The sequence below is a fragment of the Lycorma delicatula genome, chromosome 1, assembly GCF_047948215.1.
Source record: "Lycorma delicatula isolate Av1 chromosome 1, ASM4794821v1, whole genome shotgun sequence".
Taxonomy (NCBI): Eukaryota; Metazoa; Arthropoda; class Insecta; order Hemiptera; family Fulgoridae; genus Lycorma; species Lycorma delicatula.
In genome coordinates, this window is record NC_134455.1 from 81,796,333 (window position 1) to 81,808,789 (window position 12,457).

General features: G+C 31.6%; 1 protein-coding gene across 2 annotated transcripts in view; it reads left to right on the plus strand.

Moving 5' to 3' along the window:
* Positions 1 to 12,457, plus strand: part of LOC142319602 (uncharacterized) — a 294,827-nt gene that overhangs the window by 255,334 nt on the left and 27,036 nt on the right. For both annotated transcript variants that reach the window (XM_075357074.1, XM_075357083.1), the window contains one exon: positions 2,800 to 3,052. In XM_075357074.1, the coding sequence (XP_075213189.1) occupies positions 2,800 to 3,052 (253 nt within the window). The remainder of the gene's footprint in view (positions 1 to 2,799; positions 3,053 to 12,457) is intronic.

A 12,457-nucleotide genomic window follows, 5' to 3' on the forward strand; every position in this document is an offset into this window, starting at 1 on the left:
ATTAGCAAAAAGATAATGCTTTCAAAAGTTGATGGGACTATTATTTGATGATTAAAACTATATGAAACAGTAAGGAAAGAAACAAAGGAATTTTACAAAAATAGTGATTCTGGCTGTACTTCTTTATGGCTCCAAAGAATGGACGCTAACCTCTGCTCAGTCCTAAAGGCTAATAGCTGCAGAAATAAGGTTCTTCAGTTTCCAGAATATACACTGAGGAATCGCTAACAAATCAAAGATACTGGGAAAGAGCTTTTATTGTAAAAGTTTTACAATAAATAACAATGAGAGGTTAATAATTATTAATGAATCAATATATTTAAACTAAAAAAAAAAGTTAAAAAAAGGAGATGAAGTCTGATTCGAACCGATGTGCCTTCCCCTTGTAAGATCCAAATATTTCATTAATTATACATTATTTGGCGATAACTCTGGAACCAATGAAAATAAGTACCACTTATGATATATCATTGAGAAGCTCTCAATGAGGGCTTATTACTGCAGTTAAAAGAAAGTCCAAAATCCAATTTTTTTTGTATTTAGGCTTTTTGGACACTTTTGGCCCAGTCGATTGCAATCAAATGGGTGGTCACGACTAAATGTTACAACACTCCTAAATCCAAAATTACAACATCCTACAGCTAATTGTTTTTGAGTTATGCGAGATAAATATGTACATGCATATGCACAGATGTCATTAAAACTAGTCAAAATGGATATTTCCATTGAAATCTGAAAACCAAAATTTTTCTCAATCATAATACTTCCTTTACTTAGTACAAGGAAATAAAAATTTCATGGTGTGCTTAGACCAATTAAAAGATATATACTTCATTTTATTTATTTTATCAGTGTTTAAATTTTAATGGATTGTCAGGTGATTCTTCAAATAAAATGTTGGGAAATGAGTTCTAAGGTGCCCTAAGTAGCATTAAAAACTGTTTAAAAAAGATTTTCTTAACTTCAAACTGTATATGCTTGCATTTAAATAATAAAAATAAAGTTAAAGAAATAATAATATTGCTGGACCTTCCAACAGTCTAACCTCATATTCATTAGTAATCTGTACATGTTGTTACTATACATTTCTTTAACTGATAGAAATAATACAGATTAGTTGCATTCTCTATTTCTTGTGAATGATTCTTGTTATACAGTTATGTTTGTATAAACCTATTTTAAATGAAACTGATGCTAATAAATTTTAAATGAAATAAACATTTAAAAAACAATTTTCAGAAAATTGAAATATGAAACTTTTTCAAATCTTTTTAGAGTATTACGTTTTTAAATCTGCACTAAATTAAGGGTTAGTAGAACAATATTCTTGGCAGTTTAATTGCATGAAAAAAGGTATGCTATATCAGACCTCTGTGAGTGTTAGGTGAAACAAAGAAAAGAGGGCTATGCAGACTACTTAACAGCAGGACAGCAATTGCCAGAACACTTCTGATCCCCTCAACATAACCCCTATACTAAATACATTCCAGCATCTGGAAAGAATGTTATATTCATTTTTTTTTTTACACTGATATTAAATGTCAAAACACTGATATTTGAAAAAGTAATGAAAAGTATTTTTTATTTTGTACTAAGTTTTTGAGTCTTAGGTTTTTCGTTTACAGATGCAGAGTGTTAACATATGGGAACCCTTTATGTGGCCTACAAAGTATGAGAACTCATAAGTGGTATTCAATTTAGAACTCATAAGTATTCAATTTAGTTTCCATATGTTTTATTGATGAAAAATGTTAGAAGCTATGGTATCAGAGGAACTGCTTAAATATGATTAAAGTAAAAGAATGGCTTAGTAAAAAAATACTAGTATTCTTTTGATAAGCATCTCATATACTAGTATCTCATCTTCTAGTATTTTGTTTTTTATCAAATCTTCACTTAAAGAATTTAAAACACAGAATGTCACAGTAAAATGTACATAGTTTCTTGATTTTCTTATTGTTTATTAATAATCTATCCTAAAATTTTAATCATTCATTGTTACCTTCTCTGCAGATAACAATTGTACTAAAAACATAATTATACAAAAGTGTAATTATTTAAAAGAATTTGAAAATTCTATGGTAGAAGTTCAAAAAATTATTCACTGGATTGAGTTTAACTATCTAAATTTAAAGGTAGGTAAAACCATTGCTCCATTGCATTGTGTCTCAGGTAAATGCAACATTGCTAACCAACTGAATAAAATTCAATTTAATAATATTATTTTTCTTTCCCAAAAAGCAAAATTTCTGTGTTTTTAGATGAAATTTTCTGGGAATCAAACTGATTTCATTTTTGAAAAAATCACTTTTAATAAAATGCTAAATTTTCTATCATTATAAAATATTTACTACTATCTGAAGTATAGAATCAACCTTTGCTAAAAAGAAGTCACTTACTCTTAAAATATAACAATATCCATTCTACCCAAATAATAGAACTGTTTTTCATGTATCAACATAATACTCTGGCTTATAAGAAAGGGTATTACCATTTCTTTGTCTTTTTAATTAAGTATCAGAATAAAATTTTATTGATTTATTTATTTGTTGACGACTACACATCAATCTCCTTAACCTCCCATCAACTAATAATCAAACTGTTTCTATACAAACTCTTATTCTAGATATACTGTTACATGCTCCTGCTTATATTAAGCTTATTATTGCTTATTATTAAGCTTATTAGTATATCAGGGTTTGGTAGATTTGCAGAATGAACAGTCATAACTGTTTCATACATTGCAAAATACAGTAAATAAAGAATGAATTTACAATTCTGTTAATCTATTTTTCACAGTTAGACAAGTTGTATTCTGAAAGTATTCTGTCAGAAGAATACCATTCCTCAGTTGTTACAAGGTTTGGTCCAGGAAAGGATCCCAGAGGATACAAATCAGGACTTGCTGTACAATGCTGGCTGGTGCTAAAGCCAACTGATCATTTGAGTCCTGAAAAAGTTGGAATGGCATTTCTTGGTGGATTGAATCATAAGCATGGCAATGTTTGGCTTGGAAATTATACTGTCGATATACAATCAATTGGATTTGAATGTAAGTTTTTGTGCTTATTTGTTACAATAAATTTATATTACTTTTGTACAAGTTTAACTTATAGTTTTTTGTATACTGTTTTATTTGTTATTAAAATAATATTTAATTATACTCTGCTTGTGCAGAGTATATAAGACATTGTTTCACCACATAAAGCAGTAAATTAATATGTGGCTTTACACTATCTACCCAGTTCTTCTTATGGATGTGATACATGTACAATGTACCTGATTTACAAGAGGCAATATGTAGGGGTTGTTTCTCTAAGAGTTAAGATATTTATAGTTAGCCCATGTAATGAAACCCACCGGGTTGGTCTAGTGGTGAACGTGTCTTTGCAAATCAGCTGATTTCGAAGGTTCAAATTTTGCTGATTTCGAAGAGTTCTAAGGTTCAAATCCCAGTAAAGGCAGTTACTTTTATACGATTTGAATACTAGATCATGGATACCGGTTTTCTTTGGTGGTTTGGTTTCATTTAACTACACATCTCAGAAATGGTCAACCTGAAACTGTACAAGACTACATTCACTTACAGTCATGCATATCATTCTCTGAAGTAGTTCTGATGGTGGTTTCAGAGGCTAAACGGAAAAAGAAAACAGCCCATGTAATGAACCTATGAAGGTGTTGCTTATGTAACTGAGTGTATTCTCTTAGGCTTGCATGTTGATATGCAACCATTATATTTGACACATTGAAAAAGATAATTAGAATCACATAATACAATGTATATTAACATAGAAACAGTACACAGTTCAGAAAATCAATTTATTTTTTTTATAGGAATTCATATTTCAGAAATTACAATCTATAAAACTAATCTAAAAAGTTATCAAAATTCTACAAGTAGGTAAAATCCTTATTGTTTAATGCTTAAAAATCAATAGAATACTTCATTGTTGAACCTGATTTGTCAGCTTTCCATTAATCATTTTAGATAGAATTGTTTATGAGAAATAATTTACTGATAATTTCAGTAGCATAAGAGATAGTTTTTCTTAATCTCAACAGCTGTATTTCGTATGATTCAATTTTTTTATAGTTCATGATAAACATAATAAAAAATATATGTTATGTGGTATATCATTAAAATTTATATAAAAAATAACACTAGGGAAAAAAAATTTACCTTTTACGTTAGAATTGATATTGATGTTTATTATTTGATTTTTTGCACTATTTTTAATTCTGCTAGCCAGTTTTTTTTGTACATTTGGAGTTTTTGAGTATTGTCCAATTATACAATTTTATAATTGTAGTTTTCTGAAAATAACTTTGTGTTATGCATACACTTAAAAAAATGAGTTTTTGATTGATCTTCTGATGTATGAAACATCTACAAGTAGTTTTGGGTTCTGCTTTCCCTAGCAATGAGTTTTCATCATGATATATGCTGATGAAACATTAACTGTGTTCATCAATTGCGTTTTCAAGATTTCTTTGAAAACCTCCAATGTGAATCCAATAACATGAATTTTTAATGTCATAATGCACTTCAGTATGACAAATTAACTCTACTGCAGGAATAAAACATTGCTAGAGGAAAGTATTATTTATTTGAAAAATACTATACAACTGAAGCATAGGTAAATTCAGTTCAGGGTAAATTCAGTATTTTTTTTTTTTTAATGACATAATAAACAACTAAAGGAACCTAACAACTTTGTTTATAGAAAAATAAACTCTGTTAATGTTCAGCATTACCTGATACATGCTTAAGTCATTATGCTTATTTTGCAGTCACCAGACAGAAAAAATAAACCTCTTTCCAACTTATTCCACAAGTAGTCTATCAAATTCCAAACATGAAAATCTCTGGTATCATTCTTCAGATCTCAGCATCCTTAGCATATCAAGATTAGTAAATTATCAGAATTAAACTCACACTCACAAAACTGATAATGGAAAAGTTGGGGCCACGGATAAAGGAAAAAGGGGTAATTGGTTTGGAAGAATAATTTGACCACTGTGATAAATGTGGATAACCAGTAATTATCCTTAGCCTAATATAAATCTGGGACCTAATATCATATTAATCATTGGTAGCAAATTCTTTGTTTCAGTTTTATTCTAACATATAAATAAGCACTGTTTATGTAGCAGCCAATAGATTTTATGTGATTACTAATGTATTAAACATATTTTAGTAATTAAACAGTTATGATGTAAAATAAATAGCTTTAAAGAGTCAGTTATATACTGAGCATAACCTGTGCTTTTATTAATTTATGTATATTTTTAAAATTGTTCTTGTGAAACAAATGAAGCCTCTAAGGCAAACTCTGTATTGATATTTAGATTGTGCACAAAAAATTATGTAACAATCAATCAAAATCATTATTGATCACTGTAATATGATTGACCATGATTTACTGGGTTCCAAAATTTGTAGTTACTCGGATGAAAAGATTATTCAAAAATGTCCCCTCTATAAATAATTTATTTTATGTGTTGTTTATTAGCTTATCCAAAAAAAAATCTAAAGATTTTGAACAAATCTTAGGCTATTTACCTTAAACCATTAAATAGAACAATAAATTTAAGAAACACATTAACAATTAAAATAACATTAAACAATAAATTTAAAAAAAATAACTTCATTAATAATACTTATGTCGGCCAACGGGGAAATGGTCTTGCTCAGGAGCTTCCTATCGAGTACGAGATTGGCGGTCCTGAACTGTCCGAGCTGGTTGCGGTTGTTCTCGGTTTCGCTGTTTGCAGCCGGAGTGGTAGGCATGACCGTGATCTGTTTGCTGACGCTGGGCGGAGTGCGGACGGGGAGTGCCCATCTCTCTTCTTGTTTGTGGAGCCGGGTTGAGGGTGGGCTGTTGTGAGCTCGCTCTGCCCGAAGTCTTGCGTCGTCCAACGTGAGCCAGTTACTTCGGCCCTTGGCAGGGATTGTCCCATGTGTAAGGGTATCGGAGCTCTTACTGCTACGTGCGAGCCCCGGGAAGTCGGTATCGTGGGTCAGGCAGTACCTGATCCCCGGCCCGGGTTAAATTTGTGGGAGGCGGCTGACTGGGGGAACCCAGGCAGGATAAATGATCCGGGGCACGTTCAATCGTCCAACCGCGGCACCTTGTGAAATCATGACTGGCGTTAAAATAGGCTATCGATAACTTATCATTCGCATCTTCCGTGACAGAAGGTTCACGTAAAAACCCTCGTACTGGAGAACCGCTTTCTTCGGAAGGGAAGAGGAGGAAGAGTGTAGAGTTCAGTGACAAGGAAGAATTTATAGTTATAGAAAAGAAGGATCGAACTAAACTTCGATCTAAGAAGTAGAGGACCTGTTTCTAAGTATTTAATAACAAAAACGGAAGAAGATTCTTCTAGATCTATCTGCCCCCTTCTTGATAGTTCGAAACATCACGGAAGCAGCTGGAGAACCGGTTAAAGGTACGGGATTATTTGTTGAGACCATCAATGATACACAGTCGTCCCGATTATTGAAAGCAAAGAAGATTGGACTTAACGAAGTTGAGGTTGTACCATAGGGTATACCTATAAAAGAAAGGAGTAGTTGTGTACAGAAATTTGCTTAACTACACCGAAGATGAAATTCACGGACAGGAAGTTATCGCATATCGACGGCTTAACACTAAACGAAACAGAAAAGTCTTAACCTCCGCGTCACAGGAGTTAACGTTTAATAGACTTAAATGTCTGGAGAAAATAAAGGCATGATTTCATAGGCTTGATGTGCGCCCGTTCATCCCAAAACCATTGCGGTGTTTTGGATGTTAAAAATTTGCACATATGGCAGCGAGATGCACGAGGAAACAGATATGCACATGTGCAATCCGCTGCAACCGGATGATCCGTGCAGAGACTCGCCGATATGTGTTTAACTGTAACTGACAACACAGTGCAAGATCAAGAAATTGTCCGAAGTATAAGGAAACAATTAATGCAGGAGGTTAAGACCGTTCAGAAGGCCAGTTATTTCGAAGCAAGAAAATCGTGTATAGAGCTGAATGCCAAAGGCCACGACTTATTTACAGGTTGTTGCTGCTCCTGCTGCCTCCTTCAAAGCAAAGGATATGGTAACTGAATTGGCGCTAGCCTTAGCAAGCTTAGTGGAACAAATCATCGATAAGAAATTGAAGAATTGTACAATTAGGGGCCGTAGCCTAAGTCGTCGAGGAAAGAAAACATAACAAAACAAAAGTGTCCTACTCCACCGAAGAATGAGGCTTCTACCAGCCCAAAAGCGAATGAAATTGAGACAAAAAAAAACAGAAGGAATTTGCAGCTGAAGATCAGACTATAACTTCGGCATCAGCGAAACCAGAAATCTTAAGATTTAGGGAAAACTACAATGGAACCTCCGGTATCACGGAGGCTTTTAGCTGAGAGGACGAGACACTCGGCCGCCCCACACGTTCTTGCTATGAGTACATCCAGTCTGGACTGCAATGTTACTTATGACTGTGCCATCGGAGCCGGCGTCATCTGATGCTGGCAGCAGGAGATCCTCCGAGACTTCGAGACTTACGGCAAAGGAACTGAAGACTCCCATCTCCGAGGCCTCAGATACCATGAATATCGACATCGACGCCTTTAGGAAGAATGAAAAAAGAAGCAAAAAAGGATGGCCGAATAGAATTTTAGAAGATTGATTTTGTTTTTTAAGAATCTATTTTAATATAGTTTGTTTTTATTTTTGTATAACATGAAAGTTTTAAGTTGTTTTTTCGTGTTTTTTGAACATCTTCTATTACAATTTTTGTGTGATAAGTGGCAAGAGCCCTTTACACCCTCGTCAATACGTGTTTAATACTATTTTGTTTTTTATTAGGGATTTGGACCGTGTTTACGTGATTTAAATTTGATTGTTTGACACCATTTCATAAGAAATGGTTTTCGTTTTTATGTGGCAAGGACCATTTACATCCTTGCAATTTTGTTTTCTTTTGGGTTTAATCCCAAGACAAGTCGCTGACTTTTCTTAGACTGACCATGTCGCTCGGGTTTTTTTACCGGGAGTGAAAAGTATGTTTTTCTTTTTTCTTTTTGATATGGAAAGGGTTAATGACCATAGCAATCGATGTCCTTAAACCTCAACAAAAAAAATTATAATGAATAAAAACAAAATAAAATAATTTTAAAAAATCTAATAATCACTTAAATATTTAAAAAAAAATTAATATAACTTAAATTAATATTAACAAAACCCTGATAAAAAGAAATATATTTATATATCTATCGTATTAGTATATAATATATATTATACAAAAAAAGGAAAAAACAAAACTGTAAATCAACTTAAATGATTTATGTTTACAATCTCAATAGTTCATCTTTTTTTTAAGTAAGAACAGGTACTTCGAACCATTTACAGGTTTACTGATTGTAAGATTGGATTTTTGTAGCTTATGAAAATAACTAGCCCCGTCACGACTTCGCCCACAATATAGATGTAGCATCACTGCAATGGTTTTTTAATATAAGACTTAGCAATAAGTCTTATAAGACTTTAATCTTAGCTTATAAGACTTTAACAATATTATATTTAGATTTTCATTAAATCCTGAAAAACGCTAAATAAAGATTTTTATGAAAAATACTGAAGGAATATACGATAAACAAAGAATTGTTGCCCAAAACTTAAATAAAGGAAAACAAAAAAAGAAAGATAAGAAGAAAATTGAACAATATTTGTTAGACCAATCCATTTTATGAATGAATTAAAATAGTTCAATATAAAATCCCAATAAAGATAAACAAAAAAATTATTATAATCCCAAACCTAGCATCCCCATCGTGGCTTCGCCCGTGCTATATGGTTATTTGCGCTTCTCGTCACAACAGAGGGTCATGGCCCGCTTCGCTCTCCCTTCCCGTTTTCTGCCGTTTCCCTTTCATTCTCCCGTTTATCTTTTCCTTACTTCCCTTTCCCCATCCTCTTCCCCCATTCCCCTTTCCCCCGTCCTCTTTCCTGTTTTATTTTTCTCTTTCCCTCTCCATTTCCTTTTCCCGTTTTCCTTTCTTCCCTTTTTCCTTTCTTCTCCTTTACCCTCTTCCCTTTTACCTTTGTCGATTTTTCCCTATTTCCCCTTAACGATTTTTTCCTTTATCCTTCTTCCCCGGTTTTCGATTCCAGTTGGGTTTCGATGAATTTCGCTACAGGTTCATTTTGCCGCTAAGCAGAAATCATGGTAAAATTATTTGTTATTCCTAATTTAAAAACAAAGCGTTTTTCGGACACATGTTCATTATGAACTCTTTTCATTATTTTAAACAGAGAAATGCAGCTGTAAAATTTAACGGCATTCTTCTGGAGCCACTCACACACTCATTCTGTCGCTCTGCGCGCGTACACTATGTATTAATATTACTTATTTGACAGATGTAATGAATTACTACATTTCCATGCTTTAACTACGCTTTTTCAACCAATTTTTTTTTTTTTTTGCATCTGACTTTTCAATTATTTGCTTTACATGTTTAATTTTTTAATTAAATTTGTATTTAATTATTAATTTATTTAAATTAAATTTAATATTATTTTATTTAATTTTAATTAAATTTATTTAATTCCCTTTTTCTTCTCCCATTTCCCTTTCCCCTTTTCTTTTTTCTCTTTTCCCTTTCCATTTCTTTTCCCCCGATTTCCCCTTTTTTTCTTTTTTCACCTTCTTCCCTTTTACCTTTTTAGATTTTTCCCTTTCTCCCTTCTTCCCCGCGCGTAAATCGGTCCAATAGTTTTTTAGTCTATAGCGGCAACACGTATCGGAAACATTGCAATGAAATCGTAAAATATTTAGTATAGCGTATGTTGTTTTTACGTCCAACAGATAAAGCTGATAACACGAAATTTAATTTTTTATCGATTTCTACCCCCTAAAATCAAAATTTCGCAAAATCCTTTCTTATTGCACGCCTACTTAAAGATACGAAGGTACCCTGAAAATTTGAAGGCTCTACCTATAATAGTTTTGGTTGTACATTGATTGAGTCAGTGAATCAGTCAAGACATACTCTTTTATATAAGAAATGTCAGACCTAACTGGGATTCAAGCTCAGAACCTTACAGATGAAAGCAATAACAAGGATCCGCTGCAACTGGATATTTGCTAAATGGTATGGCAATGAGTTGTCCATTACTCTTCATTTACAACTCTACATACAATCAGAAATTAATTGTATTTGAAAAATAAGATTAGACTTCATCTTATAGATTATCAGTTAAATTTTTGACACTATTTCCACATTACGTAGAATTCAAAAATATATTTTGAAAGCTAACATGAGATAAACCTTAAGTAATTGCCAGCCTTCGTGGTGCGAGTGGTAGCACCTCTCGGCCTTACATCTGGAGGTCCCAGGTTCCAATCCCTGTCAGGCATAGCATTTTCACACACTCTTGTCATTCAACTCATCCTCTGAAGCAAAACCCTAACGGTAGTCCCAGAGGTAAGAAAAAACCTAAAGTAATTACTTGTTGTGAAAAAACCAATTGGAGTAAAGACTTAAGTTATTATAAAAATATTAAATATTTACACTATCAGTATAGTTTCAACTTGGAATTAGATTTTAAGAATAAATTAAATGCATTACAAAAAATTGGTGGCAACATGGCAGTCCTCTAAATCAATCAAAACAAGAAATAATTATATTTTAAAGATCTTTTTTTTGCTGTTTAGCCTTCGGGAAATACCGTTTAGGATATTACTTCAGAGGATGATGTGTATGCGTGTAAATGAAGTGTAGTCTTGTACAGTCTCAGTTCGACTATTCCTGAGATGAGATGTGTGGTTAATTGAAACCCATCCATCAAAGAACAATGGTATCCACAATCTAGTATTCAAATCCATGTAAAAATAACTGACTTTACTAGGACTTGAATGCTGGAACTCTCAACTTCCAAATCAACTGATTTGGGAAGACACACTCACCACTAGACCAACCCGGTGGGTTATATTTTAAAGATCTGTAAAACAGTGATTGTACGAGGTTTGTTGTATAAGGATGTATTATCAAATCAGTATTTCTTATAGCTAATGCTATAATCCATTTACTTGACTTAGTAACTAAATTGAACTCAAGATAGAGTAGCAGAAATATTGAAGAGACTGGGTTTGATAATTGTTACCTAAGCCTTATTCTTGGATGTCAATGATTGACATTTTTATTCGATGAATAGTTCTTTTTCTCTAGATTACCATAATTATTTTCAATAAATGTCTTCAGATACTATTAATAAATTTTATTTTTAACTTAATTTTGGTTCTCTTCTGGTTGCATCTCTGCCTTTATCCAGAAGGTTCTGGGTTTAAATCCTTGTCAGGCTTGACATTATTTTCATACACTACAAAAATTCATTCTTGCTATCAGTAACTATAATTCTATCAAAATGAGTGTTGTTACTTAAAGAACTTTTGCATTTTGTTTATCATTTAAGTTGATTTACCATTTTTTCTTATTTTTTCTAGGATGTATAAAAATATATATTCCTATATTAATTTTTAATTAATTTTTCATTATTGTGATTTATTTTTAAAAAACTATTTCTTTTCTTTTTATTTTCATATATTTATTTATAAATATATTTTTTTATTATTTTTAGTATCTTAAATTGATTTATTTTATGGTTTAAGGAAAGTTGTTTAAGATTTATCCATATTCTTTAAATATACTTAATTATTCATAAATAAACATCTAACTCATATTAAATGAGCTTTTTATAAATGGGATATTCTCATATATAATTGTATACAGCTAACCAAAAATTTTGATTATCACAGTAAATTGTGATTACACTAGTCAATAATGATTTGGGTTGATTCTTATGTTTTTGTGCTTAATCCAAATATCAGCTCAGAACTTTCTTAAAGGCTTATTTTTTTGTAATATGCAAAAAACAGTCTTAAAAATTCACACAGTAGTTCAAAGCACAATTATGCTCTTATCAGTTCTAAAGTAGTTTTAAAAAGTCATAAACTGATTAATTAATAAATTAACAAAAAAAATCATAAAATTTTAATTAGTTAAATGTTATTTAAATTACTTAAAATATTAGCATATTTATTAATTTGCTCTTTGTATTTATATACAGTGAATTCTGTGAACAGTAAATATTATCTAATATACTTGTCCTGAAAAACTCCACTATCATTTATTAAATACATATTTGGGTAAGTGGTAACAATAAAATTATATGCAATTGTTTATATAATAATAGCTCTGGAATTAACTAAAAGAACTTGAAAAGAAATTTTTACAATTTTTAGAACAATGTCTTGAGAAAATATATTTAAAAAGTATAAAAAATGACAAATAGAAGTTAAGAGAAAAGAATAAAGTGTGGGAATTAATGAACACAACAAATATCTATTTAATAAAATAATACTACTATTAATTCAATAATTAAAGAATAATACAAAGTGGAAGAATT